The 19,748-nt window shown below is 33.4% G+C and overlaps 1 protein-coding gene and 1 non-coding gene across 2 annotated transcripts; one reads left to right on the top strand and one right to left on the bottom strand.

Annotated features, from left to right (window-relative positions):
* Window positions 1-4,304: 4,304 nt before the first annotated feature.
* LOC114404324 lies at window positions 4,305-14,111 on the top strand. The gene is made up of 4 exons (XM_028367326.1): window positions 4,305-4,312; window positions 4,420-4,537; window positions 4,614-4,648; window positions 14,003-14,111. The coding sequence occupies exons 1-4, from the start codon at window positions 4,305-4,307 to the stop codon at window positions 14,109-14,111; spliced, it is 270 nt and encodes an 89-aa protein (XP_028223127.1).
* Window positions 14,112-19,433: 5,322 nt separating this feature from the next.
* LOC114404325 lies at window positions 19,434-19,540 on the bottom strand. Its single transcript, XR_003664923.1, has one exon. It is a non-coding gene; the product is annotated as a small nucleolar RNA R71 (small nucleolar RNA).
* Window positions 19,541-19,748: the final 208 nt, after the last annotated feature.

Raw genomic sequence — 19,748 nt, 5'->3', positions numbered from 1 at the left:
TACTCAATTGTTTTCAAAATCATTTTAACTCGTCGGGTTCCCACAGTGGATCCCATCACAATACTTGTCGCCCTTAAAGGGTCTTACAATTGTGTGATTGCACAGTTCATAGTTCACAACTCAATACACACATCTCATCTCAATACACATGTATTTCATCATTCGTCACATGTTCAATTTATCACATACTCACAGTTTGAATCATCATTTCATAACCTCAACATAACAATTTATACAAAAGATTTTATCACAACATGGAATGTAAAACCTCTGAAATAGTTCCTCACAATTGTATCAAAATCAATTAATCAAAATCATGGGTTAATACAAAGACATCAAGAGCACTCAAGTTTATCAATCAATTCTCATCAGGACATCAATTGGTACATAGAACACAATAATATTGTATTCATAATCATAAAGAAAAATTATAATTCAATAAACATCCCAAAATAAACCCAAATTTAGTTCTCTAAGGATCCCTACACATGTTCATTCTAACCCACAATTGCGATAAACTCATCCCTTACCTCTGAACGGACTCACGTGTCTTCAGCTAGCGATAGTAACATCTCTAGCGGTTCCCTGAGATTCCTTCAGATATTCCTCCGACTGCTCCGATAGAATTCCCAAACGTCTGAGAGACGGAGAAGAGATTGAAACCTCCACTTGTACTGTCTTCATTCGATTCCTTTTTCTCCCTCCACGAATATATATCTAGAAAATCCCAATGGTGCAAGTGTGCGCAATTGAATTTCAAACAACATATCCAAATTTCATGAAAATCCAACGGTTAACGAAACCGGGATTGTAGTTTAACCGAGACAGTTTTGGGTTTCTGCGTGAAAATAAAAGGCTACAATGTGAAGGGTTTTCCTCTAAGCTCAGACATAATATCAAAGTTCCCAACAGTAAAATTGCTCAGAATTGGGTTGCAAACGTGGTGCTCAAATTTCACGACGATCCAACGGTGAATGAGGCCAAAAAGAGGCACCTGACTTAACATAACTATTTATACCTAGGGTACTCAGCCTATTATTTGCTCTATATTTATTTATTTATTTTATAAAAACAAACTCTTTTTTATTTTCTATCAAACAAATAAATGAAATACCCTATTTTATTTTCTCTCAAATCATTATTTTAATTAATAATTATATCTCCTTAATTATTTATTTATAAAATCTCATCATTTTTCTAAAACTTTATTTATTTATAAATAACAATCCATTGTAATCTAGATTAAAAAAATTGGGATGTTACAAAATGTATTACACAAAAGTACCTATCACATAAAGAGTGGCTATGCAATTTAGAATGCATCAAGAAGTTTTAGATTGTGTGGGTACATTCTTTGGAACCAAAGGCATTGCATGGAAAAATTACTACATACCCATATCTGACTGGAATTTCTATTTTCCTGCATGGCTTTTTTGAGGGAGATGTCACTACACGTTATGCAGGATGGTGGAAGCAGTCAATACTGGATCATCATCATGATTTTGCAAAGAATATTACTCGGTGAAACAGCAGTCTATGCAATGATGTTGGTGTTTCCACCTGAATTTTATCCTTTGAAAACTATTTTATTTGGAAATCTTTCTCAAGACATCGTTGAACCACTGATGGATGCTTTGGAGGAAGATTATAAAGATGGAAATGAGATAAATGAATCAAGGCAGTTTATTGGAGGAGTATTGGATCTTGAAAAGAGAATCAATAGACTAGATACATTGACTTAGAAATTAAATATAACAAAATTTTGTCATTGTTGAACAAATTATTAGCTTATAAACCAAATCTTTACCATTTGTTAATATGTTTTACTTATTTCTGATACTAGCATAATTAAATGACATGATTGTTCAAAAATCAAACTACAATATGATCTTGTAGGATTTAGCAATATGTTTGTTTGTGAATGAAAGGTATGTATTTTTATAATATCTTTCGTCATCAACCTATGCTTCGACATGGTATGCGTGCACACATGCACGAGCAAAATTTATCTATTATGTTAGATGAAATTGGAGGTGATGACTCCACAAAAGTTAAGGAATACCAAAGAAAACAACTAGCGATGATAGTTTCCTTATTTCTCTATATGCATAAGGGAAGAAAGGAAGGGGCATAGTTACAAAGAATCTGGTGATTTTCTGCATTCAAGGCCCTTGGTGAAGAGTCACATCTCATGTTTGTTGCGCATCTATTCATACTTTCACTTCAAATGAGTGGACACAAAATCTCATGAAAGGATACAATCTTTAAATAATTTTGAAAATTTCACATAATCACCCACCATTTTAAAAATATATATGAACCAAATGGTTTTAGATTAAACATACTAAAGTTAGTGCACAAATCACGTTCATCAATTAATCATACAACTTAATGAAAAAAATATCTCTCACCTTTTTTAACAAAACAACCAAATCCCATGATTCTAAAAATCACATGGTTTTAGATAAAAGTGAGTATTGGTTAAACAACTAAAACAACAACAAACATAGAAATAGAGAATCAAGAAGATGAAAGTATAAAAAAATTGTAGATAGTACAAACTAAATATCTCTCACCACAAGCAACCAATAAACAAACCAAAGATTTAGATTTAAGAATTATGTATCCTGAATTGGCTCACAAAATTCCAACTCAATCCAATATTTAATGAAGTCGTAAATGCAATTTTACTATGGCTGCACGTGAAACTACAAGAATAACAAAATCCTACTTCCTACTCTTAGAGAACTTATTCAATGTACCTTCCTCCATTACTCAAACCATTTGTTGAACATATGTACCTTTGGTATCATTTTATTACCTCAGTTGTTCAAGAGAAATCGGTTTGATCTTTTAGATGTTTCAAACTTTTTAAAGTCATTCCATTAGGAAGGAACTTTGTCAATGATTCAAGATAGAATCATTAACTTTCATCTACATCCATATTGTGTTTGTTCATAGATATTAAGCATACAGTTAATTTATGCACTTGTTTCATAAAAGGCCAACTATCAATCATCCGATAATTATAAAAATAACTGACAAGAAATTTCTTATTTGTTCCCAACATGTAGTTTAAAAAAAGTGTCACACACGTACCTTTTAAGATGTGTCACATTCAAATATAACCATCATACTTGTTTTCTAACGGGCTATAGCAATGATCTCATCTTCCCTATTGGTTGGGATTGGGGTGTTGAAGGCATACATACCTTTTTCAAGGTGTGATGATTGGAGATGCCACTTCAAAAATAAAGAAATACATGATAAATTAAGTGTGGCAAAGCCTTCAGTAGCTAGTTACCTTAGGCAAGAGATACAGCCAGAGCAAGAAGCTGATAGAGTGCATGGATTACCTGCGCAGCCTCCGGTGAAGTTCAACAATATGGTGGTTATATCACTATCAATGAAACTCAAGGAAGAGCACTGTTCTATAGGTTTTTCGAGGCCACTCACAAACCAGAACAAAAACCCGCTCACTTATGGCTCAATGGAGGTACTTTTTTTTTTAATAACCCAGCTCTTCATGTATATATTTATATTGCAATCATTTGTATTAAGTGTTCACTCTTATGACTAATACATGATAACTTAACGAAAGGTAAGGGTAATTTCTAGTGAATTTAGCTTTTAAATCTTATAGGCTGGTTTAGTCTTTATCTTTTGATTTTAACATGTATTAAAAGGAATAGAGAGAGATGAATTTCATGATAATTTATGGAAATGAATGGAAGATAGTAGTTATTTCACACTTAAATTATACGGATGCTGATTGTAATCAAGCATTTAATTTTTGTTGATGTCAAGAATCACAAACCAGAAGGTCAGGAAGTGAGTGCAGCAGGAGTAAACATTGATAATCACATGAATGAAGGCAGTGGCTAGATTAACTCAGCCTAACAATGCAAAGCCTATTGCTGATTCCAGTTTTTCCAAGGCTAAACCAGAAGATTCTTTGGACTCACAATTCAAACCGCTAGAAGCTTCACAACTAGTTTTTGTCTTCACTATTTTATTCTTGTTTGGTTGCTCAAATTAAATGTATTGTTCTAATTTTTTGACATTGCTATTTTTCTTTGTAGGGGAAAACACACCCAACTCAATTTTTTATGCTTTTGATGTCCACCCCAACCCAATTATGTGTGTTTAAGCAGTATTAGCAGTGTGATTTGTTCTATTTTGTGAAAACTGGGAATTTCATTCTGTAATTGTCTGTTTGTGTACTGGGCTGGCTTTATTGCAGAAGCAAAGGAGACACTCTCTTGTTTTGTAACTGGCTTTTCTCTCACTCTGGTGTCTTACAGATGAAAATGTATGTTTCTACCATTTTTGTTTGTTTTCAAAATTAATACACTAATTTCAATTGAACCTTTCTCTTTTATATTGGCATATGATTGATGTTTAATAGCTTTGTCACAGCTTAGAGGGCAATGCTGGTGCACTCACAAATGTTAAGGTCCTTGATTTCTTACGAGCTAAAGGAGCTTCAAAGGATCCAACAAGAGTTATTGCCAAAGTAGCGCAGTCTGAATACAAGGTTAGATTTGATTTTTCTAATAGATGGGAATACTTGTAAGTTTTATTGGTAGATGAATGTGCTGTATATCTAGCAGGTTTATGATTATTTGGTTGACACTGCTGCCTCCACTACTAAAAAACTTGTTTTTTACGACGCACATTCTAAGGCGGTTATAAGAAAACCGTCTTAGAATGTGATGCGGTGGCATTTTTGTAATTAAAATCATTATATTTTGTTTTTATGACGTATATTTTAAAGCGGTTATGAAAGACTGTCTTAGAATGTGATAGGATGACATTTTTGTAATCATTTAAAATTTGAACGACGACGGGTTTCAAAACAGAACCGCCTTCCTATTCTTTCTTTTATAATACTAACCCTAGCTTGATGCCGCACCTCAACTTCTCTCTTCCACCTCGCATATCAACAATCTGCCTCTTCTACTCACCTTCACCTTCGTTTCCCCTTCTTCCCCTAGTCACTCCTCTCCTTCTTCCTCCCTCTCCCCCCTAAGCTCCCTTCCTCCTCCGCCTCCGCCTCCGCCGCTCCCTCTCCTTTCCCTTCAAACGAATGTTTCTTCATGTCGGACTCAGCCAACAAGTTGTGATTGGTGCGTTGCCCAAAGTGTCAAAATCTTCTTCTTGAACTCGTTGATTACTCTGTCTATCAATGTGGTGGCTGTGGTGCCGTTCTTCGAGGTACCCTCTTTTCTTCTCTTGATCTTGTTGCATTGTTTTAGTTTCTAGTTTTAGTCTCCATTTGCTTTTAATTTGCAGCGAAGCATAAAGGTTATGTGAGTGGTAGCTTGTCGGATGAGGGGAAGGTTGGACTTGGAGGAGATTCTGGTAAATCAGAAAGTTCTTTGGAGAAAGGCATAGTTGATCGCAGTGACGCTTTAGATGTTGATGCTAAAGTAGATAACATGGCGAGGTGTTTCAGAACCAACCAGAGGATACTGGTGAGAAAGGGGTAATTGACGATGATGTTGATGTCGGCAGGAATAAAGATGAACTGGGTAAAACAATAGGAAGAGAACAGGAGGAACCTCCCAAGTTCTCTAATTGGCCGAATGAGAGAGAAGTGAGATGGAAGGGTTTTGGAGAAAGCCACGAGCTGATCTGGAAAATGTGAGATTTTCCACTTCGAATTCGAAGTATCCTGACTAGGGATCTTCAAAAGTATCCTGACTAGGGATCTTCAAATGGCTATTCTAGTAATTATATGGAATCTTTATATTCTGAAACATGGTGCGAATGTCATGTAAGATGTCTCAAGGTTGTCATGAGATCCAATGTAGGATTGGAAGGGGGGAAGAAACACAAATGGTGGAATTGTAAGGTTGATGTACCTTTTTTTGTTTTCTATGAATGAACAGATTAATTCAGCTTATGGCCTTTTATTTTTCATTCAAAACCTTTATTAATCTATGAAGCTTAATAGTCTTCTAGTAAAGAAATCACTGGTAGCAGTAAAATTATTAATCAGCTATATATCACGGGTGATATTAAATAAACTGCCTAGTTATAAATTATTTCATGCATTGGGCTGATAATAGCTTGTCATTAAGATCTCTATACACAAAACAGAGGCCTTCAAGTTCAATGAAGTTAACTACTTCAGTACTTCATATATGGGACGCAGTATATATAAAATGGATACTTCTTTGCCAAAAAGATTAATTAGTATAAATATTTTAAACATTTTATATTTAAAATGGATACTTTTTAATTAACAATATATATATACTCATTTCTTCTTTTAAATGAATACTTTTTAATTTTATTTGATTACATTTAATTAACTTGTTGTACAGATTTTGAAACCAGCTTTTACAATAATAGCTGATCACGAGATGAAATGCCTTTTGTTATTGATTCGTGGCACACATAGTATCAAGTACACTTTAATAGCTGTTACATGAAATGTACGTGGTACCATTTCATCAAACTATTTAGCATTAAAGGTATGCTTTCCCTTTATGTATATCTTTCTGCACACTATACAAGCTTACAACTAGTTTGTTTAGAATAATATAATAATTTTGATTATATATATAATCAAATTGTAGCTTTTACAATAAAATTATTTAATAAGTAGTTATTAAATAACGTAGTCATAATTAAAGTAGTTTATTTGGTATTGTCTAAATGATAAGACACCAAATTTCAACTTTCACATGTTCCAATTTTCGGTACCTACACTATGGTATTATTTATTTATTATGTTATTGATATGGAGTATTGATTAATTTTGTTGCTAATTAATTTTGATTGAAAAATTTAACTGATTATTTTAATGTGTTTTTTTTCTTTCACTTATGTTTTTTTATCCTCAAAATTTAAATTAAATTTTTTATTAAAGATAATTAAATATATACGCCTACTGGTCACATGCTACTTCACTTATAAAATACATGATACATATTAGTCTTTCAAAAATAGAGATATGGAATGTCTCTGTTTTTACATTTGTAGGATAGTGTGTTTAAATCTGATAGTGCGTTTAAATATTTATAATATAAAAATTATAACATAATATTATAATTACGTTAGATGCTAATTCAACTTTGTTATTTAGATTATACTTTGCTGCCAAAATATCTAAAAGTCATTACTCAACTATTTTAAATGGGAATTGATGGAGAAAATAATTATAATGTTTGTTTTCAAGGTATCTAATATTTGATTAGCTGAGCATGTTACTAATTTTAAGAAATAAGGCCACGGTAATACCATTTTGTTTTAGTTCTCATAGAGCCAAAAAAAGAGGAATATTGTCAAACTCTATCCTCTTCAGTATCATTGACGTTAAAGGCCACGTTAGCATTTTTTTTCCTGCATTCTAGTTCCATAAGTTGGCAATAAAGGTTGTAATTTGCTTATGCCATGTCGGTGTAGCATATGAAGATGTTATCCCACCTTATGGTACCTGGAGTTAGTTCCTAAAGTTGCATCTTTTAACCTATTTTTTCTTTAAAGAAAACTTTAATGTTTGAAGCAATCAATATAGTTATAATTTCTGCAGGCAGAGGTAACCATCATGAAGCTTAATGAGGAGAGGCGCAGGAACACTCAAAAAAAAGATTTACTGCTGCGGCAGGAGGAACTGGGCAATTTGTTGTTTAGGTACTTCATTTTCTATCTCTCTCTTCTGTGTGTTTTTTCTCTTTGCAGAATTTCTCAAATTTCTCCATTGGGTGTTCATTCATGGCTTTTGGAAGATGCAATAAGCAATAAATATTTACTTATCTGATTGAGTTTTTTTACACGATTGTATAACCCAACCCAATGGCAGAGTGTGCAAACATTTTTTTTTTTAACTAAAAAAATGTTACAATGTGAAAAATGTTAGCTACACTTTTTATGCATAAAAAATAAAAAAAAAAGTATCAAAATTTTTATAATAACTCATAAGCTCCACTTAATCAACAAAATTATATCCATTTGATAGTGACACTTTCTGCATTCTGTTTCTAACATTCTTTCATTAAAAAAAAATTATTTGAAGTCTTCTTGTAAGGCGGTAAAATAGAAGTGAAAAAAAAATCACACATTGCTTTTACCTCTGGGCATAACCTGCATGACGTCACACATTGTTGTCAGTGCGCGTGCTTGTTGCGAGCTAATTTTACTAGGGACACGGAACATATTCACTTCTATCTCATGATCATGATGCAAAAGCATTAGCATCAAGCACCATGCACTCCATGGAAAGTGTCTTTTCTCTCTTTGTAGCCGTTAGAACTGATTTTATCCAATTTTCGGTGCAGTCTTTTGGCTGCAATTACATATGTCTATGGGCATATGATTCCATTTCACCAAAGAATATACATGCATATGCACACATTATTCCATTTTAATTATATTATAAAACATTACATATATAGTTCTGAGGCTTTTTTTTTTTGCATATGTAGTCATTTGAGCTTCTTGGATGGTATATCTACAATATGCTTCTTACATTCAACCTAATATTATTTCTTTCAAGCTATCTAAGTGAAATAAATGTTATCTCTCTTCAATCTTTTTAGGATAGTTTTGGATGATTGCATGACAGGGGGGAAGGAAGCCCGAAAACAAAATAGAACTTTGACTAAGCTTTTCCCAAATAAAATTACAATTCACATGCCACAGATATATACAGGGGAATATTTGTAGGGTATTTTCCTCTCCTTATACTGTATTCATAGTATATTTCCTTGTATAAGATGAGGCTATTCATAATATATTTCCTGGTATAGGATGAGGCTCTACTAGCATCCTGGAAGCAGCAACTGGATCGAGAAGTTGAGACTCAAAATTAAAGGAAATTTACATCACTTGCACATAGTGAGTGCCTTGTGTTTGCTTGTTAATTTAATTCGTTGGCATAATTGAAAGGCATGTTTATTGCAACATCTACATATTTTCATGCAAAAACAGAGTTGGAGGCTATAGTACTTTCCTTAATATGTTATTTCATTGTGGTACTAAGTAATTCACAGTATGATTTATATATGAATGGATGGGATACCAATTAAACAATCAATGCAACTTATGCTTTACCATGGAAGTTTGTTTCCTTTGCATGTATGTCCTTTAGATCACCACTTTTTAAGGTTTGGAGAATGGTGTTATTGTATCAATTGTGCAAGGACGTTTGGTTTGGGTGGGTCTGTGAATTTTATTTTTTCTAAACTTTACCTTTGTCTATATTATCTCTCATCCATCTTTGATAACAATCCCATTCTAAGTTTTAATTCAAGGCTGACATTTTGCTTTAAATTTTCATTTTTTATTTATATTTAAGATAATGAGAAGTGAGTTAGTATCCCTTTTGGTCTTTATTTGATTATGTAATTTTTTGCAAATCTATATAGGAGAATTTAGACCGTTCATTTATTTGGTCTGTTTGTGAATCCTGCAATAAATTAGAAACTAAGACGGTTCTAAAAGAACCGTTGTAGTATGTTTTAGAAACTAGGCGGTTGTAAAAATAGTCGTCTTAGTTTCTAAGACATACGACGACGATTCTTTTAAAATCGTCTTAGAATGTTAAACTCTCTAAGACAGTTATTCAATAACCGTCTTAGCATTCGCATGTTGACTACACTATATTACGCCGATTTAGCACGTAGAACCGCCTTTGTATCAATTAGATTCTAAGGCGGTTGTTGGATAATCGTCTTAGAAAATGTTACTTTCTATGACGGTTCAAAAACCGTCGTTGTAAATACATTGTGATATTATGACACTGGCATCTAAGACGGTTTAAAACCGTCATAAAAGATCTTAAATAACCGACGTAAAAGACCATTATTGTAATAGTGTCTGTTCAAATAAGAAAGAGCATCAATAAGTTCTTGACAATTCTTAAACAGCATGGCCTGACAAAAGCTGAGGTTCTTAATATATTAAACATTGGGCCAGCTGCTGATTTTAAACTATACCTAGTAAGTATCAAAATTTTGATTTTCCAATTTATGTTACACCTAAGCATTTAGTTAGAAGTTTGTAGCTCTGTAATTTTTTAGCTGTGACCATATTGTCAACAAATTATTTTAATAAATACATACGATCTGTATGTCTATCAAATTGATATAATGTATCAAATATTAAAATTCAAAATTCAAATTTAAATTGAGATAGACTAAATTTAAACAATAGAGAGAAATAAAAAACTTAAAAATAAATTAGTGTGACATACTTGATATAGGAGAAGTTATGTAGCTTATCATGAAAAAGAGTGAGTAGTTCCTAATATTCCCTTGTTCAAGAGTGAATACTTTTATAAGGGTGAATTTATGCATCACAATATAACATGTTGGTCCCGAGTAACATTTTAAAGTGAAGCTTCATCATCTTTGCATTCCAAAATTGAAATTGTTGGGCTGGCCCATGTATTCCAACTTTAATAGATGTACATGTGTGATATTATAAAGTTGGAAAGCCTACACTAGCCCTCTAAATCTATCCCAAAGTAACTTTTTAATAAAAATATTAATTTTTTATTTTAATATTATTTTTTAATTAATAGTATTACAAATAGTTGCATTTTTTCATTGAACTTGATTTACATCATGGAGGAGGATAAAAGCAATGCATATATAAATTTAACCTACACTTCTTTTTAAGTTGTCAATTAATTAAAAATCCCTTTTAATATAGCTTTTAAAATATTTATTATTTCCTATTAAAAATATCTATTATTAAAATTAAAAAATTAATATTTATCATAATTTATGATTTAATAATAATAATAAAATAGACTCCCAGTATATATACATATTATTTTCTATTACTTTTTTTAATGCAAAGCTATATAAAAAGGCATAGCTATTGTATTAGTTGGTACTTAGTATTTATATTGTTGTCTCACTTGACCAAATTTTATATATTGTTCACCAAACAAGTAAAGTAAATTATATCTTCCCCCGCTGTTGTTGGTTTGTATTCAATGTTCTGTTTGTTCCAGCATATCACAAGTAAAGTAAATTATATTGCTTAAAGGTTTTTGTGGCAAGTCACTTGCCTTCTATCCCTCAAGGTGTGTTTCTTTTTGTTCCAGCATATCTCAATCCTCAGCATTTTGGCAACTATTTGTTCCAAGTGATCCTAGATTGGATCATTTCCTCCCTCCCCTTCAAGATGATGATAATTCATTATATGAGGATTTTTACATTGACGTTGTCTATGTTCTATTTCTTTTTGTTCCCCATGATTCTATGTATTCCCTCACTATTGACATTGTTATTCTGTAAATTGTATAGGAAGTTTCTACTCTACAACAGTTAGAGGATTAAGATGCTATGAGAATCCAAAGAATAAGATTAATGTAGTACTTGCCGAGGAAGAGCAAATCTGGGGTGCATTCTTCAGGGTAACGAGATGACATGATTTTAAATATAAATAACGGTGCGGCTCTCAGTTCTCTTTGCAGAATATTCTTTTCATCTGTTTAGAACAGAGAATCAGTGATCAGACCCAACAGTAATATAAGGTTAATGTCAGTTGAGACTGCATTAGATACACAGGGAAAATGTGAGGTCAGAGACAATAGAATAGGAGTTCATAAAAAGCCAACACATACAACTAAATTTCACTAAACAGAAAGTGTAGTGTTCAAAATTAATGGGTTAGACTAATGTAAACTTAAATCTTCATATCACTTTTGAAGGTAATCTAAGAGCTTAAGAAGTTAGAGTTGAATATCCATTACGTAACTAGGATTGCCAGTTACAAGTAAATTTCACCGAGGTAATAACATTGTAAGTTCCTAAGAGAAAAATTATAATCTAAGCAAGTTTGGTTAAGCTCTCAAGTGGTTGGCAAGTCTCGTTTAGGTGGTCTTTTTGGCCTTGGTTAACAAGAAAAATGAGTGTTAGGTACAAAAATTGGAAAGCTCCACTACACATAATAGTGGTATTATTTATTTCAATATTTGATTATGCATTCATGGTTAGTTTGCTTATTTTGATCGTGTGGTTTTCTCCATTTATAAACTTTGAGACTTATATCATATGATATATTTTGTCTATTTGATGTGATGAACTATCAGGTGGAAGGGTTAGCAGTCCTTGCAGGCACAGAGTAAAAGATCCATTTTCAAAAAGAGTACCGTGTGATGCATTACTGGAGTAATGTGTTTATGTGCTTGTGACGGTAAGGCTTGCATGTGAGGCCATGTAAATACCTTTAATGATAACTATGAGAAGAGTGCGACTTTAAGTAGAGTTTATTATGGTGTTCATTAGCTAGGAGATGTAAGTAGAAGTTAATGACTTTTACCTACACACTATACATAGTAGGTAAAACCTATAGTGAAAGACAATTAGTCGTCATTATACGCCTCCTCAAAGTTGACAGAAGAAACGTCCGTAGGACAAAGTCTATTATACATTTACCTACTGATTTTTTTATTTATAGTGACAGTTTTTGTTTGTAGGTATAGGTCACTTTTCTTGTAGTAAGGCAAAATAACAAATAACAAATGTGAAACCAAGGCATTAATGTACCCAAGGCATTAAAAATTACAAGATCATGTCATATTTTCTTTTTAGGCTGAACATTCATACATGTAATTTTGCTAGTATAAGAAATAAGTCAAACACATTAACAAATGCTAAAGATTTGGTTTATAAGAATAATTTGTTCAATAGTGACCAAATTTTGCTATCTTTATAATTTCTTAGTCACTGTCTCCAGTCTATTGATTCTCTATTCAAGATCCATTAACCCCTCAATATATTGCCTTGATTGATTTTTCCCATTTCCATCTCCATAGTCTTCCTCCAAAGCCTCCATCTCTTGGGTCAACAGTGTCTTGAGAAGGATTTCCAAATTGAACAGTTTTCGAAGGAGAAAATTCAGGTGCAACATCAGCATCATTACCATTTGTATTTGCTTTTGATACATGAGGTCCATGATGAAAGAGTAGCTTTAGACTGCTTTTTTGCCAAGTAATATTGTTTGCAATTTTTTAAAGTAATTTTGGGTATGTAGTAATTTTTCAATGCAATAGCTTTGGTGCTAGAGAATGCAATCACACAATCTGAAACTTCTTGATGCATTCCAAATTGCATAGCCACTCTCTATGTGGTAGGTACTTTTTTATAATACATTGTTGCAAACAAGAATCATTCATATAACAACCAAAACTATTTTCATTTATCCAAATAACTCTCACAGGGTAACCAAGTTTCCTTTTTTGGATTAAAAGACCTAAACTTACCAACAAATTGAACATGATTAAGGGTGCCAAGGAAAATTGCCCCTAGTAGAGTCCAGGGAAAATCTCACACCGTCAATTTTCAATTGATTAAGCTTGTTCCACCAAAATAGCATAGGTTCTACATTGGTAATGAGCCTAGGCTATGGTTGCTAATTTGTTAAACTCTCACACAGCTAAGTTTGGACCAAGTAGTAAAAGGGTGACCAAAGAGTTAACTACAATTCCAATTCTTCATTACCAGTCAAATAAACTATTGTTTTCTTCGATAGACCAAAATCATTTTATATGTTGGATAACACTGTTGGTCACATAGCTGATTCTCTCCAGCAAGATGAATAACAATAAGGAAAACAAACTTTCTCACCAAGCCACTAGGAGAGAAGCCAATCATTGCCAAGCAAGTTGCAAGGGACGTTTCATGCTCAATTTCACTCCCACTATTGGCAAAAATCCATCCATGCTAATGTTTATATAAACCCCACTCTTTTTACTCCTTGGAGATTGTTGTTGTCCTATTCTATGTATCAATTTCTTCTCCACCTTCATCATTTCCTAGCTTTGAAATGGGGTAAAGACAGGATCACCAACAGTTGCAAAACCCTCCAACACCATCACATCCTCCAAGGTGACATTTTTCTCACCTAGGAACACAAAAAGGTATTTGTCTAAGGACACAACTTCTCAACAACCCAAAACACATGTTTTCAACCCAAGTGCTTCATAGTAAAAAATGAAAACATGAGTTTTAGGGTTGTTGAGAAGTGGTCCCTCTGTTCAAACAAGAGAGAGCATCAATGAGTTATTGGCAAGTAATAAACAGTATGACCTGGCAAAAGCTGAGGCTCTGAACATATTAAACATTGGGCCAGTTGCTGATTTTTAACTATACCCAATAAGTATCAAAATTTTGATTTTCCAATTTATGTTACACCTATGCATTTAGTTAGAAGTTTTTAGCTCTACTATTTTTTAGTTGTGACCACATTGTCGACAAATTATTTATATAAATACATACAATCTGTATGTCTATCAAATTGATATAATGTATCAAATTTTAAAATTCAAAATACATATTTAAATTGAGATAGACTAAATTTAAACAATAGGGAGAAATAAAAAACTTAAAAATAAATTAGTGTGACATACTTGATACAGGAGAAGTCATGTAGCTTATCATGAAAGAGAGTGAGTAGTTCCTAATATTCTCTTGTTCAAGAGTGAATACTTTTATAAGGGTGAATTTCTGCATCAAAATATAACATGCTGGTCCCGAGTAAAAGTTTAAAGTGAAGCTTCATCATCTTTGCATTCCAACATTGAAATTGTTGGGCTGGCCCATGCATTCCAGCTTTAATAGATGTGGATGTGTGATATTATAAAGTTGCAAAGCCTACACTACTCCTCTGAATCTATCCCAAAGTAACTTTTTAATAAAAATATTTATTTTTTATTTTAATATTATTCGTTAATTAATAGTATTACAAATAGTTGAATTGTTTCATTGAACTTGATTTACATCATGGAGGAGGATAAAAGCAATGCATATATAAATTTAACCTACACTTCTTTTTAAGTTGTTAATTAATTAAAAATCCCTTTTAATATAGCTTTTAAAATATTTATTATTTCCTATTAAAAATATCTATTATTAAAATTAAAAAATTAATATTTATCATAATTTATGATTTAATAATAATAATAATAAAATATACTCACAGTATATATACATATTATTCTCTACTACTTTTTTAATGCAAAGCTATATAAAAAGGCATAGATATTGTATTAGTTGGTACTTAGTATTTATATTGTTGTCTCACTTGACCAAATTTTATATATTTTTCACCAAACAAGTAAAGTAAATTATATCTTCCCCCGCTGTTGTTGGTTTGTATTCAATGTTCTCTTTGTTCCAGCATATCACAAGTAAAGTAAATTATATTGCTTAAAGGTTCTTGTGGCAAGTCACTAGCTTCTTTCCCTCGAGGTGAGTTTCTTTTTGTTCCAGCATATCACAATCCTCAGCATTTTGGCAACTATTTGTTCCAGGTGATCCCAGATTGGATCATTTCCTCCCTCCCCTTCAAGATGATGATAATTCATAATATGAGGATTTTTACATTGGTGTTGTCTATGTTCTGTTTCTTTTTGTTCGCCATGATTGTAAGTATTCCTTCACTATTGACATTGTTATTCTGTAAATTGTACATGATGTCTCTACTCTACAGCAGTTGGAGGATTGAGATGCTATGAGAGTCCAAAGAATAATATTACTGCAGTACCTACTGAGGAAGAAGAAATCTGGGGTGCATTCTTCAAGGTAACAAGATGACATGAGTTTAAATATAATTATCGGTGCTGCTCTCAGTTCTCTTTGCAGAATATTCTTTTCATCTGTTTAGAATAGAGAATTAGTAATCAGTCTCAACAGTAATATAAGGTTAATGTCTGTTGAGACTGCATTAGGTACACAGGGAAAATGTGAGGTCAGAGACAATAGAATAGGAGTTCATAAAAAGCCCACACATACAACGAAAATTTCACTAAACGGAAAGTGTAGTGTCCAAAATGAATGGGTTAGAATAATTTAAACTTAAATCTTCTTATCACTTTTGAAGGTAATCGTAGAGCTTAAGAAGTTAGAGTTGAACATCCATTATGTAACTAGGATTGCCCGTTGCAACTAAATTTCACAGAGGAAATAACATTGTAAGTTCCTAAGAGCAAAATTATAATCTAAGCAAGTTCGGTTAATTAGGCTCTCAAGTGGTTGACAAGTCTCGTTTAGGTGGTCATTTTGACCTTGGTTAACAAGAAAATCAAGGGTTAGGTACAAAAATTGGAAAGCTCCACTACACATAATAGTGGTATTATTTATTACAATATTTGTTTCTGCATTCATGGTTAGTTTGCTTATTTTGATAGTGTGGCTCTCTCCATTTATGAACTCTGAGACTTATATCTTATGATATATTTTGTCTATTTGATGTGATGCTCTATCAGGTGGAAGGGTCAATAGTCCTTGCAGGCACAGAGTAAAAGATCCATTTTCAAATAGAGTATTGTGTGATGCATTAATGGAGTAATGTGTTTATGTGCTTGTGACGATTAGGCTTGCATGCGAGGCCATGTAAATACCTTGAATGATAACTATGAGAAGAGGGCGACTTTTAGTAAAGTTTATTATGGTGTTCATTAGCTAGGAGATGTAAGTAGAAGTTAATGACTTTTACCTATATACATTGTACGTAAAACCTATAGTGACAGACAATTAGTCGTCATTATACGCCTCCTCAAAGTTGACAGAAGAAACGTCCGTAGGACAAAGTCTATTATACATTTACCTACGGATTTTTTTTATTTATAGTGACAGTTTTTGTCCGTAGGTATAGGTCCTTTTTCTTGTAGTAAGGAAAAATAACAAATAACAAATGTGAAACCAAGGCATTAATGTACCCAAGGCATTAAAAATTACAAGATCATGTCATATTTTCTTTTTAGGCTGAACATTCATACATGTAATTTTGCTAGTATAAGAAATAAGTAAAACATATTAAGAAATGCTAAAGATTTCGTGATGTGCCATCATTTTCTTCTATTTTCTAAACCCTTTTTGCACCATTTTAATTATTGATTGGTCTTAATTGTCAATTAATTAGGCAGTTTTATTATTTGGGCTCATTTACCTAATTTGATGTTTTTAATCTAATTTCAGGAATTAATGAAACATTGGGCTTAATCCGGATTTTGGTTGTGGACTTGAAGAGGGCAAATAAAGCAGCGCTTACCTTAGTTAATTTCTAATTAGGAAATTTCGCAATTTTATTTTGTTCAGTGTTTATTTCGTTTTGGGCCAGAGTATTGAATTAGGGCCCAGTGACTTTGAGTGACTCTTTTTAAATAGCTGCCTAGGGATTCGTGCAGGGCATTCTATTCTGTTATGCTATCCATTATTCAGAACTTTGTTTTAGGGTTTTTTGTTTTTCTGTTTTGCTGCTTCTGAGTTCATAATGCAATTTTACGTTTTCTGCTTCTAATTACAATTTCGTTCTTGCTTCTTCTTTTACTCTCATTTACGTTTCTGTTCCATTTTACATTTCTGTTCGTTTACGTTTCTGTTCATTTACGTTTCCGTTCATTTACATTTCTGCTTCATGTTTCAATTGCGTTTTCTGTTTGAATCCATGGAAGGCTAGATTTTCTGGTGTTGTTTCCTTTTGAGGACGAAGCCCAACTCTCTTTGAGGTTTCGCTTGTAATGTGGTTTCCTGGCAATTTTCCCTTCACCAGTTATCCCAATTTCGTGAATATTAATCAGTGCACGCTTCGTGTTCGATTAATTGCCTCTGAGCCTAACTTGTGTTCATGCTTAATGGACGAAGGGCTAACTGGTGTATGTGGTGCCTAATCACGTATTGAAAACCCTAAGTTGATTTTCGCTTAGTAAATTGAAATAGGGTTGGATTAAGTGGTTGACTGTTAGGGACGAATTCTCCATAACCCAGGATAAGAGAGTGGCTTCTGAATCAGAGGAAACAACCCGTTTTTAATATTAGTAGTTTCGTATTCCATTTTATTTGTTCTGCTCTTTAATTACCAAACAACCAAACCCCCCCCATCGTTACTGTTACTGCAAGCATATTATGAACATTTGGCTTGTCACTGCTCGTTGGGAAACGACCTAGGATCACTTCCTAGTTACTGCATTTTCATGTTTATTTGATTCGGGTACGGCCTCGATCAAATTTGGCGCCGTTGCCGGGGAGCAGTGTCCAAAGGTTCATAATAGCTAGCTAGTGTTGTGTGTTTAATCCTTTCGTGTTTTAATTGTTAGTATTGTGTTAGTATGTGTGTTAGTGTTGATTAGTGTCTTGGTATTTTGTTTAATGTGTGTTCTGTTTCAGTTTTACCATTAAGCGTTTCCCCTGTTTCAGTCTTGGGTGTTTTGCTGTGAAGATTGTGCTTGAAAACAGAGTGGTAGTAGAAATCAGCTTGCGGAAAAACAGAGTAGTAGTAGAAATCAATTAGAGACGGATTTTAGCGACCACCCATGCTGAATTAATTGGGATTTTTTGTTTTAGTAGCTAGGGTTGTTATTTTTGGCTGAATGTTTTTGTGGTAACTTCTTTTAATCCATATTTTGTGGGAAAAATAGCTAGAGCCTTTAGTTTGGTCAGATTTGAAAGTTCCAAAAAACTAGCAAATTTTGTGTTTGTCAAAACTTCAAACGGCCATAACTTTTGCTCCGGTTATCAGAATCGCAATTATTATATATGCATTTGGGGTAGAAAAAAATTTCCTATGCCGTGGCAGCCCGCCATAGGCTGGCTGAGGTCTCCATCATCCAAAAAAAGCGATTCTGTCAAAAGTTTTTTATTTTTCAAGTTTTATTCACTTATTTTTCTTAACCTACCATTTTTTAGCTTTCATAGTTAGACTTTGAATTTTTGTCTGAAATTTTTTGTGCTATCTTCTCATCATTTTATAAGGTTGCTCACAAAATTTCAAGTCATTTGGATATCATTTGAGAGTAGCTGTAGTTCAAACCTACACCTTTATTTACATGACAAGGCAACTAGTTGTGTGCATGCTGAATGTAGTGTATGACTAGAGGAAATCCATCTGACTTACAACCCTTTGATCCTGAGATAGATAGGACATTTCATAGATTAGTTAGGCATCATTTTATACCTTTTGATCATTCTGAGCATTCCATAACTGGTGAATCTGTGCATTCTGTTATTGGTGATTTTGAACATCCTGATCTTGAGAATTATAATTTTAAGCATTCTGATTCTGAGCATTCTGATTTTGCACATTCTGAGAACATGGCACAACCTCCACCTCGTGAGAGGACTCTAAGGGAAATGGCTGCACCTGATTTCACCTACGAAAGCTTGTGCATCCAATACCCTGATGAGGATGTCCCGTATGTTCTTAAGACTGGACTGATTCATTTGCTTCCAAAGTTTCATGGCCTTGCAGGTGAAGACCCGCACAAACATTTGAAAGAATTTCACATTGTCTGCTCCACCATGAAACCCCCAGATGTCCAAGAGGATCATATATTTCTGAAGGCTTTTCCTCATTCATTAGAGGGAGTGGCAAAGGACTGGCTGTATTACCTTGCTCCAAGGTCCATCACGAGCTAGGATGACCTTAAGAGAGTATTCTTAGAAAAAATTTTCCCTGCTTCCAGGACCACAGCCATCAGGAAGGATATCTCAGGTATTAGACAACTCAGTGGAGAGAGCCTGTATGAGTACTGGGAGAGATTTAAGAAACTATGTGCCAGTTGCCCCCACCATCAGATTTCAGAACAGCTTCTTCTCCAATATTTTTATGAAGGACTCAGTAATATGGAGAGAAGTATGATAGATGCTGCCAGTGGTGGAGCCCTTGGAGACATGACTCCTGCTGAAGCCAGAAATTTAATTGAGAAGATGGCCTCCAACTCCCAGCAGTTTAGCGCCAGAAATGATGCCATAGTCATTAGAGGAGTGCATGAGGTAGCTACAAAC

Source organism: Glycine soja, unplaced genomic scaffold (genome assembly GCF_004193775.1).
Source record: "Glycine soja cultivar W05 unplaced genomic scaffold, ASM419377v2 tig00019395_1_pilon, whole genome shotgun sequence".
Classification (NCBI taxonomy): Eukaryota; Viridiplantae; Streptophyta; class Magnoliopsida; order Fabales; family Fabaceae; genus Glycine; species Glycine soja.
This window is presented reverse-complemented; position numbering and strand designations above follow the sequence as displayed.